The sequence below is a fragment of the Glycine soja genome, chromosome 9, assembly GCF_004193775.1.
Source record: "Glycine soja cultivar W05 chromosome 9, ASM419377v2, whole genome shotgun sequence".
NCBI classification, from domain to species: Eukaryota; Viridiplantae; Streptophyta; class Magnoliopsida; order Fabales; family Fabaceae; genus Glycine; species Glycine soja.
Genome location: NC_041010.1, coordinates 4,293,631 through 4,315,022, shown reverse-complemented (window position 1 = coordinate 4,315,022; position 21,392 = coordinate 4,293,631). Strand labels below are relative to the sequence as shown.

General features: G+C 34.2%; 4 protein-coding genes across 8 annotated transcripts; 2 read left to right on the top strand and 2 right to left on the bottom strand.

The window, feature by feature from the left end:
* Positions 1 to 1,700: 1,700 nt before the first annotated feature.
* Positions 1,701 to 3,768, top strand: LOC114425646 (cationic amino acid transporter 5-like). The gene has a single exon (XM_028392589.1). It carries the CDS (start codon positions 1,827 to 1,829, stop codon positions 3,582 to 3,584), a length of 1,758 nt encoding a protein of 585 aa, XP_028248390.1. The 5' UTR covers positions 1,701 to 1,826; the 3' UTR covers positions 3,585 to 3,768.
* A 1,133-nt stretch (positions 3,769 to 4,901) lies between these two features.
* On the top strand, positions 4,902 to 10,111 carry LOC114368863 (pentatricopeptide repeat-containing protein At4g20090). 4 transcript variants are annotated; one of them, XM_028326137.1, is made up of 5 exons: positions 4,902 to 7,076; positions 7,343 to 7,560; positions 9,066 to 9,365; positions 9,513 to 9,671; positions 9,920 to 10,111. In XM_028326137.1, the coding sequence occupies exon 1, from the start codon at positions 5,097 to 5,099 to the stop codon at positions 7,023 to 7,025; it is 1,929 nt and encodes a 642-aa protein (XP_028181938.1). In that variant the 5' UTR covers positions 4,902 to 5,096; the 3' UTR covers positions 7,026 to 7,076; positions 7,343 to 7,560; positions 9,066 to 9,365; positions 9,513 to 9,671; positions 9,920 to 10,111. The 4 variants fall into 4 exon arrangements, with proteins under 4 accessions (XP_028181938.1, XP_028181939.1, XP_028181936.1 ...); XM_028326138.1 differs by having other exon boundaries at positions 9,155 to 9,365; positions 9,513 to 10,111; XM_028326135.1 differs by having other exon boundaries at positions 9,513 to 10,111.
* Positions 10,112 to 10,947: 836 nt separating this feature from the next.
* On the bottom strand, positions 10,948 to 14,848 carry LOC114367183 (probable LRR receptor-like serine/threonine-protein kinase At3g47570). Of its 2 annotated transcripts, none has more exons than XM_028324312.1 (3): positions 12,072 to 14,848; positions 11,591 to 11,959; positions 10,948 to 11,254 (listed from the first exon to the last, which is right to left on the bottom strand). In XM_028324312.1, exons 1-3 carry the CDS (start codon positions 14,767 to 14,769, stop codon positions 11,214 to 11,216), a joined length of 3,108 nt encoding a protein of 1,035 aa, XP_028180113.1. In that variant the 5' UTR covers positions 14,770 to 14,848; the 3' UTR covers positions 10,948 to 11,213. The 2 variants fall into 2 exon arrangements, with proteins under 2 accessions (XP_028180113.1, XP_028180114.1); XM_028324313.1 differs by having other exon boundaries at positions 11,849 to 11,959.
* Positions 14,849 to 18,779: 3,931 nt separating this feature from the next.
* On the bottom strand, positions 18,780 to 20,837 carry LOC114367973 (cationic amino acid transporter 5-like). The gene has a single exon (XM_028325272.1). The coding sequence runs from the start codon at positions 20,671 to 20,673 to the stop codon at positions 18,904 to 18,906; it is 1,770 nt and encodes a 589-aa protein (XP_028181073.1). The 5' UTR covers positions 20,674 to 20,837; the 3' UTR covers positions 18,780 to 18,903.
* Between the last annotated feature and the right edge of the window lie 555 nt (positions 20,838 to 21,392).

The following is a 21,392-nucleotide window of genomic DNA, read 5'->3' as shown; positions in this document are numbered from 1 at the left end:
CCCCATCAGCCATCATCTTTTCAAGTTTGGCTTCTCCATCAAGTGCTTCCACCAGGCCCTGCTGAACAAGAAGAGCTCTCATCTTCAATCGCCATAACCCAAAATCATTTTGCCCTGTGAATTTTTCAACCTTATATTTGGCCGAGCCCATCGAACTCAAAATCGCTCCACGCTCACCGCACCAATTTGTTGTGCCAAGATCATATTTTAATTCACAAAAGAATGAGTTTCTTGTATGAACAAGAATAAGCAAAATGCAGGAAAAAGGATGAACACTGTGCTCACAACAGCCACTTTATTCAATCTCTGTAGAATTTTCTAAGTACAAAACTCTCTACAAAATTAGGCTATACAAGAAGAAGAAATAGAAACACTATTTCAAGCCTAACTAATCCAACCAACTTAAAACTAATTAACTGTTACATGTTATAACAGAATAACAGAAAACAAAAAAATACAAGTTGGTAAAGAGCAAAAGAACTAACTAATGGTTGTTAATGAACCAACATACAACACAATTCATAATGTGTTTGGTTTGCAAACTTGATTTTGAGTAATTTTGCTTCTAATTTTGATTAAAATTAAATTTAAAATGAAGTAGTTTGTGCTTAAAAACTCTTATTTAGAAAATATGAAGTGAAAATTTCAATCCAACCATAAACTACAATATTTTACTTTTAGTCAGAAGTGCTTTTATAGCCGAAACTGCTTAAAAACAACTAAACATGATTTCTCGACAAAATCACATTATTTTCATATATCAAATGTGAACAAATAGATGACACAATATATCCAAGAATGCACACATGATAATGCAAACCCTCTAGGGATAGGGTTATCTTTTGATGGTGTTGACTTGAGCAAGCTTATAACTAGTAAGCTACATGGGCAGGGATTGAAGATTCAATGATAAGAATCAATAGAATTTTCAAATCAGATGGCCACAAATGGACCACACTTACTTTGACAGTATCTACATTATATCTGGCACACTGATTAGTCTACATTAATGCACTGTTAATTTGAAGATAAACAACAGTTAGTCCTTAATTAGGATATTTTTGTGATAAATCTTGGATCTTCACCTTAGTTGGCATAATGTGACAGCTTCAATTGTTTTTCCAAAGACATCGTGCCTTGACTGCTAATTTGATAACAACGTGGCGAGAATCCCAACTTGGCTTTAGTATGCTGACTCTTTCACACTTAGTACATGCTGTTCCCATATCAAACACTCGTTCCAAAATCCAATTATCTGATACACCAAATATAATTTTACGATACAAACAAAGCTCAAGATTATGAACTTCTGTGGTTCTGAAATGTCCTTTTAAGTATATATATATATATATATATATATATAATATATATATATATATATATATATATATATATATAAATGTAAGCTTTTTCCAAAAACAACTTGCTTATATTTCATCAACTACTGAAATTACTTTCTTTGCCTTCTCCAATGAGTAGCTTGTTTTATATAAGTTGGATTTAATATATTTTTTTTGGTGGATCGGATTTAATATATGTAAATAAATTTTTGTCTGAAAGTAATAAGTAAAATTCAGCATGATAATATCTTCTAAGGGCAGAGTAACACCCTCTTATATGTAATGAGGCCCTTCTATTGAATGCACACTAAAGGACAGTTGATGAAGAGTGGAAATTCCACACCAACTGACAAAAGAATTTATGATTTTATGACACTTGGAAGGACTCAATTCCATACTTCAAAGATATCTGCTTATACTTGTTTTCCTCCTCAGGCTTCCACTCAAAATCTAATTGGTAGCTTCAGAAAAGAAGCAAAATTCTGAATGGCTTCCACAAGAGACAAAGATGAGGCTGAACCTCAAAGAGGCTATTGGAGATGGAGCAAACAAGATTTCTTGCCTGAGGAGTCCTTCCAAAGCTGGAACAACTACGTTTCCGCCCTTTCTCAAACACGGCTAAGGTTCAAGGACCGTCTCTTAGCAAGATCAGATGATGCCACTGAGACAGAGGAACTCAAGAAACAAAGTGAGCATGACATGAAACGTTGCCTCAACTGGTGGGACCTCATATGGTTCGGTTTTGGCGCGGTGATCGGAGCAGGAATCTTTGTGCTCACTGGTCAACAGGCTCATGACAGTGCTGGACCAGCCATTGTCTTATCCTATGTTGCCTCAGGCTTCTCAGCAATGCTTTCTGTTTTCTGCTACACAGAGTTTGCTGTGGAAGTTCCTTCTGCAGGAGGCTCATTTGCTTACTTGAGAGTTGAATTAGGAGACTTTGTTGCTTTCATAACTGCCGGCAACATTCTTCTTGAGAGTGTTATTGGAAGTGCAGCAGTGGCAAGATCATGGACTTCATACTTCACAAGCCTTTTGAACCGTCCAAAGAATTCGCTGTGCATTAAAACAAATCTCAAAGAGGGTTACAACTTGCTGGACCCTATAGCTTCTGTGGTTCTGGTGATTGCTTCAGCAATCACAATCATCAGCACAAGAAAAACTTCAGTTCTCAATTGGATAGCATCTGCCATCAACACTGCTGTTATTATATTTGTGATTGTTGCAGGGTTTCTTCATGCTGACACATCAAATTTGACTCCGTTTTTACCTTATGGGGCTAAAGGGGTGTTTAAGGCTGCTGCAATTCTTTACTTTGCATATGGAGGGTTTGATAGTATTGCAACCATGGCTGAAGAAACCAAGAATCCATCAAGGGACATACCAATAGGATTGGTTGGGTCAATGTCCATGATCACAGTGATTTATTGCTTGATGGCACTCTCACTGAGCATGATGCAGAAATACACAGAAATTGACACTGGTGCTGCTTTCTCAGTTGCATTTCAGAATGTAGGAATGAAGTGGGCTAAATATGTGGTAGCTTTTGGTGCACTTAAAGGGATGACCACAGTGCTTCTTGTGGCGAGATTGTCGCAGGCACGGTACATTACTCACATTGCGCGTTGCCACATGATCCCTCCGTGGTTTGCTCTTGTGCACCCTAAGACAGGAACTCCTATAAATGCTACACTCTTGATTACCATTGCAAGTGCCACCATAGCCTTTTTCACAGGCTTGGATGTGTTGTCAAGCTTGATATCGGTGAGCGCGCTCTTCGTGTTCATGATGATCTCTGCTGCCCTTTTGGTGAGGAGGTACTATGTGAGAGGGGTCACACCAAGAGAGAATTTGATAAAGCTAGTTATCTTTTTGGTGCTCATTATTGCTTCCTCAATTGGAATTTCAGCTTATTGGGGACTTAGGCCTAATGGTTGGATTGGATACACTGTGACTGTTCCTATCTGGTTCTTGGCAACACTAGGGATGCAACTTTTTTTGACTCAGCAAAGGGTGCCAAGAGTTTGGGGTGTTCCACTTGTTCCATGGGTGCCATCTTTGTCAATTGCAACAAATGTATTCCTCATGGGGTCTTTGGAGTATGATGCCTTCATAAGATTTGGGGTGTGCACTGTGGTAATGCTGATCTATTACTTTTTCTTTGGCCTCCATGCAACTTATGATATGGCTCACCCACAAGAGAAGCTGCCATCCAAAGTTGAATACACAGAACATAAAAAATGAAGGGCCTTAGATATGTGTACTCTATCTGTTTGTATTTTGAATTTAGATTTCCCTTCCACAATTCCACTAGTTAAATGAAATTCTACACCATAGTAAGCCTTGAATCCCAAAATGAGGGTCATATTATTTGATTAAAATAGAAGAAGTGAATTAATATAAGCAGACTGATGTTTTAATTCATTTATAGTTGCACAGTTGTTTTTTCAAGGGTGCATAAAATATATATTTTGCAGGGTGCTATAATCAGCAATAAACAATTCTGCAGAAATAACTGAAAATAGATTAAGGTTTTTAATGAAAAGGATTACTATACCATTTGTCTAAAATCGCTAAGAAATGTTGTTTCTGCATCATAAACAGATTGCTAACATTTGATACCAAATACGTCACAGCCTGCAACTAGTGTTAGCGCTTTAACAAATGACTTTATTAAGAAAGAATGCTTCAATAGCATAGTTACATAATTCTCTCAATATCACGTATCTCGAAACTATATTGAATAATATTTAAACAGCAAGTATTTACAACTTAGGAAGAATAAATAGGATACAGATACAATATGCTTTTCAAAATTCATTATGTTTTATTTATTTATTATTATTATTATTTTGTTGTTGTCCGTGACAATCTTGCAATAAAATTAGAAATCCCAGTAGTTTTTTAACCCCATCTTTCGATTTTTTTTTAATAAAAAAACAACAGAATCGAAACTGTTGCAAAGAAGTCTTTATTTATTCACCAGTATTGGTTAGCAAGTGGTAGCATATCGGATAAAAGTATAAAATTATTTTATACTTTCACTATATACTCAATTTCTTTTTTCTATCTCTATTCCTTAAACATGTGGATATAATTTTAATTTTTTTTATAATTTGAACCCTACTTAAAAAAATAATCAAATGATTGAGCATAAATAATTAATATATTAAAATTAAGATTGATAAAAATAATTTTTAATAAACTTTATTTATCTCTCGATCAAATTATACATCAGTCAAATTTTTTTTTATTTTCCTAATGAACTAAGAGTTAAAAAAACACCTCATAATTTATCTAAATGCATTTACATAATAATATTTTAAATTTATAATTATTTAAATTGTCGCATAAAAATAATTTAAAATTGAAATATGATAAGAAAATTAAATATACATATTTTTTTTAAAAAAATAAAGAGAGTAAAAACTCCCTTCTTTATTCTAATTTATAAAATAAAAAAATAATTAAAAATACATCTAATTAGTAATTAGGGTTGAAGGTGTGGAAAACTTCCGAAACCAATTTACAAAGAATAAAAAAGAAAAATTTACCACAAAAAACATGTAAACAACAAACGTTAGTGTTAGACCCCGTCACTCACAGTCATCGTCTCCATGAAAATGCAACAACTTGAGAAGACAATCGCCTCCATCTCCGACAAGACAACATTAACATTCTCAAAACTATAAACTCAACTCACTGAGTCAGTGACACTGCCCATTACCTCAAAACCCCACTTTTTTTTTTTCCCGAATGATCCATGTCATGCCAAAGCACTCATCATTTCCCACAAACCTTCTTCGAACAACTCTCCATCGCTATTTCTCCCAAACCCTAATTACACTCCCCTCTTATTCTTCCTCTTCCCATAAACCCCACCCTTCATCTGAAATCTTCAAATCAGGTACCCAAATGGGTTCTTACAAATTGGGCGATTTGTCTTTCTATTCCCTCATTGAAAGCCACGCCTCTTCCCTCGATTTTCGGTCCCTGGAAGAGGTGCTTCATCAAATGAAGCGCGAAAGGAGGGTATTTTTAGAGAAGAATTTCATTGTTATGTTCAAAGCTTATGGGAAGGCCCATTTGCCTGAGAAAGCTGTGGACTTGTTTCACAGAATGTGGGGTGAGTTTCAGTGCAAACAAACCGTGAAATCATTCAATTCTGTTCTCAATGTGATTGTTCAAGAGGGTCTTTTCAATCGTGCATTGGAGTTTTACAATCATGTTGTTGCATCCAAGAGTTTGAACATTCACCCTAATGCACTCACTTTTAATTTGGTCATTAAGGCCATGTGTAGGCTTGGTTTGGTTGATAAAGCAATTGAGGTTTTTAGAGAGATTCCACTCAGGAATTGTGCTCCGGATAATTATACCTATTCGACATTGATGCATGGGTTGTGCAAGGAAGAGAGAATTGATGAGGCGGTTTCGTTGTTGGACGAAATGCAGGTTGAGGGGACCTTCCCGAACCTGGTTGCGTTTAATGTGTTGATCAGTGCGTTGTGCAAGAAGGGTGACTTGGGGCGCGCTGCCAAGCTGGTTGATAATATGTTTCTGAAGGGTTGTGTCCCGAATGAAGTTACGTACAATGCCCTTGTTCATGGGTTGTGCCTCAAGGGGAAGTTGGAGAAGGCGGTGAGTCTGTTGAATCAGATGGTGTCAAATAAGTGTGTGCCTAATGATGTTACTTTTGGAACACTTATTAATGGGTTTGTTATGCAAGGTAGAGCATCTGATGGAACTCGTGTGTTGGTTTCCTTAGAGGCAAGAGGTCATCGGGGGAATGAGTATGTATACTCATCCCTTATTAGCGGCCTGTGCAAGGAGGGAAAATTCAATCAGGCAATGGAGTTGTGGAAGGAAATGGTTGGAAAAGGATGTGGACCAAATACCATAGTTTATAGTGCTCTTATAGATGGTCTTTGCCGAGAAGGGAAGCTGGATGAAGCAAGGGGGTTCTTATCTGAAATGAAGAATAAAGGTTACTTGCCCAATTCTTTCACTTACAGCTCCCTAATGAGGGGTTATTTTGAAGCAGGTGATAGCCATAAAGCTATTCTTGTTTGGAAAGAGATGGCAAACAATAATTGTATTCATAATGAGGTTTGTTACAGTATACTCATTAATGGCTTGTGCAAGGATGGGAAGTTTATGGAGGCCTTAATGGTGTGGAAGCAAATGCTGAGTAGAGGAATTAAATTAGATGTTGTGGCTTACAGTTCAATGATTCATGGCTTCTGTAATGCAAACTTAGTAGAACAGGGACTGAAACTTTTCAATCAGATGCTTTGTCAAGGGCCAGTGGTACAACCGGATGTGATCACATATAACATACTTTTAAATGCTTTTTGCATACAGAAGAGCATCTTTCGTGCCATTGATATTCTAAATATTATGCTAGATCAAGGTTGTGATCCTGATTTTATTACGTGCGACATTTTCTTGAAAACTTTAAGAGAAAATATGAACCCACCTCAAGATGGGAGGGAGTTTCTAGATGAGCTTGTAGTCCGGTTAGTTAAGCGACAGAGAACAATAGGTGCTTCCAAAATTATAGAAGTGATGATGCATAAATTTTTGCTGCCAAAAGCTTCTACTTGGGCCATGGTTGTTCAACAGGTCTGCAAACCAAAGAATGTTCGAAAGGCCATCAGTGAATGTTGGAGCAGGCTAAGTTGCTGATGTCTTGTAAGATGTGTTGTTCAGGTGACAAGTGAGCCAAACAGGTGACAAGTGAGTATGGTACCACTTAACAACTTCAGTTAATGTTTTGCAACTTACAAGTTACAGTGGTGATCATAATCCTAAAAGGATAAAATAAAATGTTCATCTATTCCATAGACTTTGATCTATTTGTAAATTCACCATATTTAAACCAGTGTATTTGTACAGGGCTCAGTCAAAATTATAGGTTGTGTAAACATGTTATAGCATCTTAAAATGCTATCAGTAAATTTGGCCAGTAAATACTTTTTATACAATTTGCAATTATATTGCAGATTGCATTTGTGGAAGGAAAATGATAGTCAATGATATGATCAACTAGTGAACTGATTTGCTGCTAGATGCCAATGAGCAGAAGTGCAATTTTCTTATTTGGGCATGCACAGACTGCAGAGTCCATACATGGCTTTATCCTAAATGAAAAGGAAGAGAATGAAAGGCTCATTTTCTGATAATAGTTATCCATCAGACCTAGAATTATTCATCCTTCCATGTAAGCTACATGTTTTCCTTGCTCTTTTCCTTTTTTAAATTGATATGGGATGCTGGGTCTATACATAGTTAACTTTGTCTTAACTATAACAGTTGTAGATACAGATTGAGTGGGAAAAATTGTGGGGCTATGACGAATGAAACCAATAGTCACAAAGTGTCAGCAATTGTTGTTTATCCAGTCATTTCATCTGCATGTTGAGTTTCTTAAACTTACTCTATTCTAGTTGTATAATCAGAAATAATTAACATTTGTTTTGATATTTCATTCTTGATTTCTAAGAACTTTGGTACCAGATTATAGCTTTTTGTTTTTTTGCTTAGTACAATGTACTCTGTCAGAAATATGCTCTTATTGTTAGATTCTTGTTCTTCAATTGCTGTTAATTTTTCAGTCTTGAACCTAGCTTTACATTAACTAGTTTTAAATAAAAGTTTTTACAATGTTAACTAATTCGAAATTATGGTAGATGTGACTTTTAAGGTACATATGGACTTATTGTAAAAGTCAACAAATTTATTATACATAGTTGTTTGTGAGTGAAAGACATTGTAAAATCTTTTTACATTGTCAACAATGCACTATTTAAACTTTAGATAGTAGTCATTTTGTATTGTAATAATGTTAGACATGTATTAATACTGGATGTGGCATGCATATTTACTTCAATTACATTTTAATAAGTTTATACTTTTGTTTTTTAAATTTTTTATATCAATATTAATTAAATATCGCAATATCAGATTAATACTGGATGTGGCATGCATATTTTATTATTTTATAATAACCTGTTCATTTTTAAAACATAAATTTTCTGTGATTTTTTGTTTTGTTTTATGTTAACTTTAGATTCATTCTATATATTATATTTTAACCGTGACATTACTTATAATTTTTTAAAATTTGTCATATTCCTGTGTAGTGTGTACGGTACTGTATTTGTATCTAGGACATATTTATGTTTCCCGCAGGTTTAAATACACGTTATTTAAATACTATTGAACATAGTTATAAAGTACGGGATATGGGTACACTGTTCATATAGCTACATGGTTTGTCACTTTTTACATTATTATTACAAGACTTCCTCTAAAGAGAACTCTGTATGCAGTACTTGGTATAGTGATTAGTGAATTTGGTACATGGTGTATGCAAAATTATTGAGAGAATTAGTATTTGTTATTAAAGCATTCTTTCCGAGTCAGTATATACAGTTATTTGTTAAAGTGCTAACAGTAGTTGAGGGCTGTGACATATCTGGTATCAATTGCTAGCAATTTGTTTATCATGCAGGAACGACATTTCTTAGCGATGTTAACCAGGCTTGAAGCTGAAATGCTGAATATTGATTTAGTAACCCTTTTCATTAAAAACCTAAATCTATTTTCAGTTATTTCTGTAGAATTGTTTATTGCTGATTGTAGCACCTTGCATAGGATATCATCTATGCGGTCTGAAAAAAAAGTGCAAGTATAAATTAATTAAAACATCATTCTGCTTCTTAGGACTACCAGTGTGAGAGGTGCTTCTTATGTCTGGTGTAGCATTGTGAAATCTGTTGACAAGCTTCGGGATGGTTTTGGTCCTTGTTTAGGTGTGGGGCAGTCCTTGATCCTTCTGGTTCTCCAATTGGTTAGGTTCTTGGCCTATTTGTCTAGATGTGAATTTTGTGCATATTGAAGATGCCCACTTGACTATATCTGAAGTTAGGGAGAATGTACAAAGGAATTTGGCAAAGCTGCGCGCTCCACTTCCAGAGAATTTAGCATTATGGGTTACAGAAAATGGCATTGTGGTCTGGCTAGGTAATGAGCAGAGTGTATACAGCTTCTTCAGCATATACCTTGTTTCTTAAACATCCAACAGTTTCCCATCCTCTCTGGAAGAAAATTTGGAGGCTTAATGTTCCTGAAAAAGTTTGTTTGTTTGTTTGTTTGTTTTTTCCTTTGCAGGCTTTTGATGAGGCTCTCCCAACCAACTGTAAAAAACATGCGTGGCACTTGGGAATGCATTCAGCGTGTACTTGATGCTCATCTCACAGGGAGGATGTTTGCATGATTCTCCCCACAGAAAGGAGTTATGGATGCGGATGAATGTTGCCTCACACACAGGTTACTCACCTGTTCTATCTTGTAGGATTGGCTTTTCACGAATTTTTCCCCCAAAAATATACATCAGTAGCTGGCAATTTTTATGGTGGGACTGGAAGTGGTGAAATAATATGATCTTCTCTGACAATGCTTGGACGATAATGTTTGTTTGTAGAATGTTTCAGCATACTATTTTTTATTTCCAGCGTTCCTTTCTGTGTTAGGAATGTTAATACACAGATTAGCTGAGCTGTTTGATACTGTCGCAGATCAACTTGCACATTTTAGCAGGGGACAAGTGCTGCAGCAGTACAATTTTACTCTGCCTCCTTTGGAGCTTATGAATGCACTCCAATGTGACTTATCTGTACACATTTAATTTTTTTTGTTCTGCTTTTGACTTTCTCCAATGTACCATAAAAACATCATTCTGCTATACTAATTCATTTATTCTGTTTTTATTGAGTGACTAGTATTTTTACTTGTGCAATCCACGGGTCTTTTAAAACAGTGGGTTAAATTTATATTTATATTTAATAAGAGATATGTTACTGTAAAAAAATAAGTTCTTGTGCAGTTTACATCTTCTGTATGGTTGTCTACTTCTATATCAGCATTTACTACCAATTTTTTTATTAGGAAGTATTCCAATGACAGACACATTTAAAAATGTGAAGAAAAAGTTGAAAGTGGAATTTGAGCTCTGCAATGTATCATATACTATATTTTTGGGCCACACTTGCTGTCTCAAACTGACAGAGAAACACTAGATTAAATTGTTTGATCTTAGTATGTCTCCTAGAAAAGTTGTTGCTAAATTCATTTACTTCTTTCACAAATTACAAGTAGTAGCTCTTGAATAGATTGAAATGTATTTTTTTCTCCTTTGTTGTCTTAATATTTAAACATTGAATAATTCACCAAAAAAAAAAACATTGAATCTGCAACATGATTTTACAAAGACTTGGACTCAGAAATGTGAAAATCCATAACTTGAGAGATCGGTTGAAATTCTCTATATGAAGCAATATCCAGTCTCTGCATCAACTTATACTGTTTCAATCCACTTTTTATTATGGCTCGTGTACTTTGTGTGTTTTTAAACATTAAATTGTATACTTCATTTTGAAAGTTTTTTTTTTATATTTTCACCTTTATGAATTTCATGTCACATAAAGACATAAACCAAATTTAGAAAGAAGACTCTGCTATTTAGCCCCTAAATATTAAAGAGAAGTTTATGTATCCCAACAATATAAAATAAAATAAAAATTTGGTACAGTGAATATGGATTTAGTTTGAAAACATTTTGATGCTCTGCATTAAAATTTGGGAACTTATGGGAAATAAAAATAAAGGAACTACAAGTTCATTACTTTTCCGTGAAAAAAAAAAAACAAGTTCACTACTTAAATAGAGTATTACATCCATTTAGTATACGATATATATGTTACTTGAAGAATGGACGGATGCAATCATACGAGTGCATAACTGAGGCAAAATTATTAAACAGTTTCACACCCGGGATTTAACTCTACTAGAGTACACCATGCAACATACACATCAGTTTCTGACTGAAATAGCTGTGGCATTTGATCTCAGACCTGAAATTCGAGAAGAATTCGGTTACCATTGTAGTTTTGAAATTTTAAATACATGGCAAAATGGCAGATAATGAAATTGTAACTAAATAGTAAATAGGCAATTAATCAGGTAAGAGACGAAGCCAACAACATATGCAATTAAGCATCTAGAAATCTCAATTTTATTATATTAAGTTTGAAAAGGAAAACTAATACGTATGAAATAATTTAAAAAAATAAAATAAAAAACAAAGGACAAATAAAACTGCTGTTAAAATTTGGCAGAAGCAATCTGACACATCTACAGTTATTCTCCAGTAATATGCAGATAATTTAGTCATTCTCCATTTATCTTACCAGCGAGAAAGAATTTTCTGATTTTGCTTAGCTCTCTAGTGACATAAACCATATTCATTCTTTCTCTTGGTGATTGCACTGAACAAGCAAGTCCAATTTTAAAGAGTGAAACTAAGCACTTCTCAACAGTTGGAGTAAGATTCTGAATGTTTTCTTCTTCTATTGTTGCTTCTTCATGTTTAGGTACAAGTGATGGGTCCAAAATTTGTAAAAGATTATCAGGAAATGAATTTTCCACAAAGTTATGCAAATTTTTACCATCTTCAAAGATTTCATCTGTGGGTCTTCTTCCGGTGAGCATCTCCAAAATAAGAATCCCTAAACTGTACATGTCACCATTCATAGACACCTCAGAACTCACTCCATACTCTAAAATAATAGCAAAAGTTGTCAGTACTTTGTAGTTGCTAAATAAATATCAAGTTTTCATGGAAAGATAGAGGAATTCAAAGAAACACTGATTCAAGAATTTAAAGCATACCTGGAGGAGCATAGCCAACAGTCCCCCTTATTCCAATTGTACTTGTTTCCTTAGAAGTGGTACCATTAATGGTTGAAAGAAGTCTTGCTATGCCAAAATCACTTACATGAGCAATCATGTCATCATCAAGAAGGACATTGCTTGGCTTTAAATCACAATGAATGATCGATTGCTCACATTCATAATGAAGATAATGTATTGCAAAAGCAACATCAATCATGATATTTAATCTTTGATCAAGGTTTAATGTTCTTGGATGCTCTGCACTTAGAGTCCTTGGATGCAACCATTGGTCTAAGCTTCCATTTTTCATGTACTCAAAAATTAGAGCTTTAAATTCTTGACCTTTATAATCTGTGCTGGAACAACATGTTAAAATCTGAACTAGATTTCGATGCTTAATATTTTTAAGTGCATTGCATTCAACAATGAAACTCTTGTGAGCTCCTTTCTTTTGAAGGTTTAGGACCTTAATGGCAACAACTTTGTCTTCTAACTCAAGTGTTCCTTTGTAGACAGAGCTAAAATTTCCAGACCCTATCAATTGTGTAGTCGAGAATCCATTAGTTCCATTGTGTAGGATTTGGTATGAAACTTTAGCCAGCTGGTCAATTGTTGGAGAATCCATAGATGGTTTGTTACTCCTCTTTCTCATCCAGTAGATAGTTAGAATAATTGAAAGTATGACAAGAAAAGCAACCACACTAACTAAAATTGCTATCATCCTGAACTTGTGGTGTTTTGCAAGTTTTTTACCTTTGATACGGCATGGTGGTAGATGCAGTTCTGAAATGCCTCCACAAAGTTTACTATTTCCGATCACCCCTAACCCACTTGCATTTTGAAAGACACCTTCAGTTGGTACCTCACCATCCAACATGTTAAAAGATACATTCAACAATTCCAAAACAGAAATATTTTGCAGAACATCAGGAATTGTTCCAGACAAGCGATTTTTTGAGAGGTCTAATTCTATTAGACCAATCAGTGAAGCCAAAGAGGATGGTATGATTCCATATAAGGAATTCCCTTGCAAATATAGGTACTCTAACATTATGCATTCTCCGATAGTTTCAGGAATGCGACCAGACAAATGATTTTCAGACAAATTTAGCAAATCTACATGTTTAAGGATGCCCACTTCTTCCGGTATAATCCCACTCAATGAGTTCTGTGACAAATCCAACACATTTGTTAGAGAGGAAAGATTAAAAATTTCTAAGGGTATGGTTCCTTTAAGGTTGTTTTGCCAAAGACCTAGATATTGTAACTTTTGGCAATTTCCTATGCTTGGAGGAATATTTCCTTCTAACATATTATCTCCCAAACCCAAATAAAACAATTGACTAAGGTTTCTTAAAAAGGTTCCTATCTCTCCTGACAGCTTGTTTGTGCCTAAGTCTAACTTTTGCATCTTCTGAAGCTTCCCAAAAGTTATTGGGATAATCCCATCAATGAGGTTATCTTCTATCCCCAAGAGAGTTAAGCCAATTAGATTTCCTATTGATGCAGGGATTTCTCCTGATATCCAATTACCTCCGAGATATAGTTGACTAAGCTGGGTGGATAAATTGCCCAAGGAATTTGGCAAATGACCTCCAAAATCATTGTAGGATATAGCTAACATTTGCAACTTACTACAATTTGCCAATGATTTTATGAACTCCAAACCATTAGTTGAATTGTTACCTAGATTGTTCACAGGCAAAGATAGACGTTGAAGATCTTGTAGCTTCCTCAGACTTGGAACTTGTCCTATGAAATTGTTTGAATTGATGTCAAGTACTAAGAGGGCAGATGCATTTGTGATGGAAGGTGGGATTGGCCCTGAGATATGATTGCCACCAATATAAAGTTCTTGGAGATTGGGAAGGGTGTGGAACATGTTGGGTGGAAGAGAGCCTCTAAGTTGATTTACTGAAGCTGAGATTGTAGTGAGAGATGACATATTATAAAGACATGAAGGCAATGTCCCACTCAGTTTGTTGATACCCAATTCTACCTCTGTCAAGTTTTTGAGATGGCATATTTCCTGCGGAATATCTCCCTCTAAGTTGTTAGTATCCACTGAGAAAACAATTAAGGATGAAAGATTCCCTATGAATGATGGGATTCCTCCAGTTAATTGATTCATATAAAGGCTCAAATATGTAAGCTTCTGAAGTGAGCCAATTTCGATCGGTATTTTGCCAGTCAAATTGTTCCCACCTAAGTTCAAGAGTTTGAGATGAGTACAACCTGTCAAGTTTGTAGGAATTTCCCCTCCCAATGAGTTGTTTTCGATAGAGAGTTTCTGTAATCGTGACAACCGTCCCAATTCTTTTGGGATTTTCTCGTAGAAGTTGTTGCCTTCAAGGTTGAAGTTTGTCATGTAAGAGAGATTGCCTACGTGCGGAGATATGGATCCCTTCAACTTGTATCCTTGCAAGTTTAACTCTGTAACTCTTTGGAGCATGAGATTGCATGTGATTCCATGCCAATTACAAAAATGAGTAGAAGTATTCCAAGAGAACAAGATTCCATATGGATCAGTAGATATGAATTTCTTGAAATTTATCAGTGCCAAATGATCAATCTCATTTCCTGATGCAAAAACAGTTATGTTTGAGATAAACCATAGTGAGTTCAATGAAAAGAGAGAAAACAGGTGGATATATATAGACCAAAATGCAAATAACAAGAGAGAAAAACACTTCATTTTGATGAGGAGCTGCAGGATGAAGATGGTGATACTTAGATAGCTTTGTATTGAGTCTGGTAAACTAAATTGTGTGGGATCAGAAAAGAAGCTCATTCTGTTGTGGTCGAGTCAATAATCAATACATATCCAAGGTCAAGTCAATAAACAATTGACAATATTGTAGATCATTCACATAACAAGAATATAAGTCCATTATTTCAGATAAATATATACCTTATAATCAAATAAACATTTTATTCACGTTAAGAATTTATTTATAATATATAAAAACTGAATTACTCACTATTACACTGTCATGTCACTAAAATTGATGATTTGAAGAAGATCATTTTCTTTTTGTATTTATCATTTTTCTTTTCCTTCTTCAATATTACTCACAACATAACAAAATCTATATCAAAACATTTCAATTCAATCTTCCTGATCTCCAAATGCTTCTTATGTTCACGACCTTCATTCTTTAATGTTCTATATTACATTCTATAATCATTTTCTTTTACATTTTATATATCATTCAATTTTTTTCATATTAATAATTTCTAAATTTTAATATATTTTCTGCTATATAAATATAAATAAATATTTCACATCAACAAAGTCATGATCTAAAATTAGTTTTCAAGCTAATCTATAAAAAAATATGTTGGTTAAACAAAGTTTAAATTTATTTATTTTTCACATTAGTTTGTAAAAAATATATTTGACATCAACTTTAACTATTACAAATATCATTTTATTTATTATCTTCAATATTACATATCACAAAATGCAAATTGTTTTTACATTAAATTACTTTAAATAAATTTTATATTGATTAAATTTATTTAATAATTTTAATTTTAATCCGATTTGTATTTTTAAATACATTGCAACAGGAAACTCCATTACATGTAGCGATATGAGAGAATATGATATCAAAATTCAATGATATTTTACAAGAGGGGAACTTATACACCAATCATAATTTAAGAATGATCTCAACAAATGATGCATATTAAAGGATAATATATTAAAGCTGAACTCCTCACTATTACGTTGTCACGTTAGCAATGATGATTTGGAGAAAGAAGAACATTCTCCTTTTGTATTTGTCACATCTCTTTCCCTTCTTCTTCAATGTTACTCACAACATAACAAAACCTATATCAAAGTCCAAAGCTATAACTATCCAAGAAATCAAAAGATGCATCTTCATCATCAAAGAAGAAGAAAGTCCATTAAAGAAAAGTGTGTAAAAAAAATTTCATGGATAAAAGCTCAAAGCTACAAGCATCCAATAAGTCAAAAAATGCATCTTCATCATCAAATGAAGTTTATTCAATCTCAGAAAATCCATTAAGGAGAAAAACAAATAAACAAACTGTTTTGACGTCCTCTAATGAATAGTCAATCTTACTTTAAAAAGAGCACATCAAAGAAAATAAAATTCAACTACAGGTTACCAGCAAAAAGAAATAAATACAAAAAGTCTTTCTAAATGAATAATTTTTAGTGTTTTATTCACATCATTTTTATGTTTTTTACCATTATGGTTGACTATTTTTCTTTCATTAAATATATTTTTTTGACTATTTTATTATGTCAATTTCATTTTATTCTTATATTTATCTTATAAAATTTATACATAACACTTATTTTTATCTTCATGTTAGTCAACTTTAGTTAAGTGGTCAGTCTCCAATTTTAAAATATTTTTTTATAAATATATTGATAAATAAAAAATATCTTAATTTATACGTAATTTTTTATCTCCTTTAACAAAAAATGATATAAAATATCATTGAGCATTATATTTTTAAATTTTAATTTATCAAACAATTAATTAATTTAAATATCTTTTTAATTATTTATAAATTCGTCCAGCGCGCGGATTTGTCTCTAGTTACATCAATCAAACAATTTTAGTCGAATATGGATGAATACAATTAACGTACAAAACATTAACAGTTTGCCCACTAATAGAAAGGACAATATAAGATTGTATAAACTAACTTGCATATGATGGCATTTTTTGGAATTCTCAATTACGTTTTATAGTTTGAAAATTAGATCCTACATCCTAGTTCAATGAACTCATTGACTTTAAATTACACATGATAGAACAACAACAATAATAATATATTTAGATGAATTATATTTATGATTAATTAAGAATTTAAAAAAAAAATATTTTAGCTAATGCGTAATGGGTCCTATAAAACTTGAGTCAATATCAGCTTATAACATACTCTTTAGGAAAAAGTTCCGACAAGATGAAATTGATTTAGGAATCTTGTTTTTTAAGGCATCATGTACTTGTGTGTCAATTTCTTGTATTAGTACTGAAATTTCCGTTAAGGTTACTTTTTGACAAATTTCAAATTGAAATAAGAAGTTACAAGTCTTTAGATTTGCTACACCACATCTTACATACTTACATGTGAAGGGCAGAAAATAGGACAACAAACGAAACGACGTAAATATGCTTGGTCAATGAAAATTCAGGAGCCACTAACTCCCAAATTGGTCCATTGAGAACACTGACTTGTAAACCCCTTTTTACACGTTGGCAACCAGTTGATTCTATTGTAGACTACAGACTACAGAGTCATATGCAATCTGAACTTTGCACCTCCTAAGTAAATTAATTGAACTTTTTAAGTTGACAAAATTTCCTCAAATCTAATATTCCTATAGCAGAGTAAAATTGATTGTATAGTAGTTCAATTCTATCACAAAACCTCTGATATGTTGCATGCAATAGCTGTTCTTGGTTTCTGCTTTCAATATCATTTATCCATTTGAAAAAAAATTAAAACATGTTGAAGATTGTCATGCTCAAATAGTGGCTTAGCACTAAGGTTTATATTAATATTAAACTTACAACAACAATAAAACATTATCCCACTAGGTGAGATTGATTATATGGATCATATGACAAACATTCGTCACGGTTAAAAATTTAATTTTCTAGAACATTATTTAGCTTGAGATTTTCCTTAAGAATTTCCTCTAATGCCCTTTTTGTTTCCTTTCCTTATGTTTACCGAACTAATAATCATGCAATCTATTCATTTAACCAACATCTCTTGTGATCTTTGTATATGACCAAACCACTTTAATAAATTTGTCATTTTTTCCTCATTTGTTACTACACCAACTTTTTCTTGTATATAATCATTAGTATTCCATCATTTCTTCTATAATTACACATCCTTAGGAGAAACAAAAATAATATTGAACTTAACCAAGATTAATATTATTTCCATGTGAAATTAAAATGTTTGAGAAACTAAAACTAGAAAAACTCATTTAGAATGGTCTAATTGGTCTCAAATCTTAATTAATTACTTACCTATTTTACTAATTATCAATTAAATCAAACTATATTTGCTTTAACACTTTGCTGACATCTTAATTCCAAAAAATATAACAAGAAGATCCTCTAAATCTTTTGATGTATTGTTTTAATTGCACAATCGATTTCGACCATTAATTCCACCATTAATTATAATGAAATCTTTTTCACTTTCTTTTTAAATGTATAAATAGGAGGTTACAAATACCTCTGATTTTCGTTTGAAATGAAATCACCATTTTTATGTAAGTAATTGTAGAGGAGAATAGGGGAGTTAATGACAAATGAGCAAAACAGTATGATGTAAGAATAAATACCATATTGACATGACAATGTGCATGTTTGGGAATGCAGTGGGGAGCCCCAAACATAGTTTAGCTAATGCAACACACCCATTACTTCTCCATTGAGCCGTTTGATGACTAGGAACGCGTGCTGAAGAAAAAGGAACGACAAACCAAACATACTCGGTGTGTTTGGATGCTAGTTAAGTTAAACGTAACTCACGTTCAAACAAAAGTAATCCTCACATGACTTTTGGATTTTTGCATTGAAACGTGTGATTTTTCTGTTCAAGGAGATTTGAACGGGTTTCCAAACATACCCTTCAATGTATTATTTCGTAGCTCAAAATTTATATACTATAAATATTATAGATAAATAGATATGACTCTCGTTGTGGGATTCATCTATTCAAGGATTAGTATGGTGTAGAATTTTTCATGTAACTTTGTGGAACTTGTTTGAAGAACGGAAATCTGATTCAAAATACAAACAAATGAGAGTACACTTATCTAAGACACTTCATTCTTAACTGTCTGTGTGTGTTCTACTTTGGATGGCAGCTTCTCTTGTTGGTGAGCCATATCATAAGTTGCATGAAGCCCAAAAAGAAGGTAGTAGATCAGCATTACCACAGTGCACACTCCAAATCTTATGAAGGCTTCATATTCCAAAGACCCCATGAGGAATACATTTGTTGCAATTGACAAAGATGGCAACCATGGCACAAGTGGAACACCCCAAACTCTTGGCACCCTTTGCTGAGTCAAAAACAGTGACATCCCTAGTGTTGCCATGAACCAAATAGGAACAGTCACACTGTATCCAAACCAACCATTAGGCCTCAGCCCCCAATAAGCTGAAATTCCAATTGAGGAAGCAATAATGAGAACCAAGAAGATAACTAGCTTCAACAAGTTCTCTCTTGGTGTGACCCCTCTCACATAGTACCTCCTCACCAGAAGGGCAACTGATATCATCATGAACACAAAGAGTGTGCTCACTGATATCAGGCTTGACAACACTTTCAAGCCTGTGAAAAAAGCTATGGTGGCACTTGCAATGGTAATCAAGAGTGTAGCATTTATAGGGGTTCCTGTCTTAGAGTGCACAAGAGCAAACCATGGTGGGATCATGTGACAACGTGCAATGTGAGTAATATAACGTGCCTGTGCCAATCTACCCACAAGAAGCACTGTGGTCATCCCTTTTAGTGCACCAAAAGCTACCACATATTTTGCCCACCTCATTCCCACATTCTGAAATGCAACTGAGAAAGCAGCACCAGTGTCTATCTCTGTGTACTTCTGCATCATGCTCAGTGAGAGTGCCATCAAGCAGTAAATCACTGTGATCATGGACATTGACCCCACCAATCCTATTGGTATGTCCCTTGAAGGATTCTTGGTTTCTTCAGCCATGGTTGCAATATGATCAAACCCTCCATATGCAAAATAAATAATTGCTGCAGCTTGAAACACCCCTTTAGCCCCATAAGGTAAAAAGGGTGTCAAATTTGATGTGTCAGCATGAAGAAACCCTGCAACAATCACAAATATAATAACAGCAGTGTTGATGGCGGATGCTAGCCAATTGAGAACTGAAGTTTTTCTTGTGCTGATGATTGTGATTACTGAAGCAATCACCAGAACCACAGAAGCTATAGGGTCCAGCAAGTTGTAACCCTCTTTGAGACTTGTTTTAATGCGCAGCGAATCCTTGGGACGGTTCAAAAGGCTTGTAAAGTATGAAGTCCATGATCTTGCCACTGCTGCACTTCCAATAACACTTTCAAGAAGAATGTTGCCGGCAGTTATGAAAGCAACAAAGTCTCCTAATTCAACTCTCATATAAGCAAATGAGCCTCCTGCAGAAGGAACTTCCACAGCAAACTCTGTGTAGCAGAAAACAGAAAGCATTGCTGAGAAGCCTGAGGCAACATAGGATAAGACAATGGCTGGTCCAGCATGGTCATGAGCCTCTTGTCCAGTGAGCACAAAGATTCCTGCTCCTATCACTGCGCCAAAACCGAACCATATGAGGTCCCACCAGTTGAGGCAACGTTTCATGTCATGCTCACTTTGTTTCTTGAGTTCCTCTGTCTCAGTGGCATCATCTGATCTTGCTAAGAGACGGTCCTTGAACCTTAGCCGTGTTTGAGAAAGGGCGGAAACGTAGTTGTTCCAGCTTTGGAAGGACTCCTCAGGCAAGAAATCTTGTTTGCTCCATCTCCAATAGCCTCTCTGATGTTCAGCCTCATCTTTGTCTCTTGTGGAAGCCATTCAAAATATTGCTTCTTTTCTGAAGCTCTTTGAGAGTGGAAGACTCAAGAGGAAAACAAGCATAAACAGATATCTTTGAAGTATGGAATTGAGTCCTTCCAAGTGTCTTAAATTATTTTGTCAGTCGGTGTGGAAATTTCACTACTCTTCCACTGTCCTCTAGTGTGCATTCAGTAGAAGGGCATCATTACATGATATATAAGAGCTTGTAAAAGATATTATCATGTCATTCAATCAATAATTTTTATATAATTGAAAAATTATTTATTTTTTGTTATTATTATTTTAAAACTGTCATCTAATGTGCACAAGTTGATTTTAACTTACTAAAGAAATTTAAATCATTCTACCTTCTATTTTTCTTTTATAAATGTCTATGAAATTTTTTTATCCACATATAGTCGTATTAAGTGTGAAAGCTTCAGCATACTAAAGCTAAGTCGTCATTTTCATCACGTTATCAAATTAGCAGTCAAGGCACGCATGTCTTTAGAAAAACAATTGAAGTTTTCACATTATGCCTACTAAGGGGAAGATTCCATGATTTGTCACAATTTTTGTCCAAATTAAGAACTAACCGCTGCTTATCTTCAGATTAAACAGTGCATTAACGCAGACTAATTGGTGTGCCAGATGCACGACCCCAGGTTAATGAGAGTACTGTAGATGATGTCAATGTTAGTGATGTCCATTTGTGGCCATCTAATTTGAAAATTCTT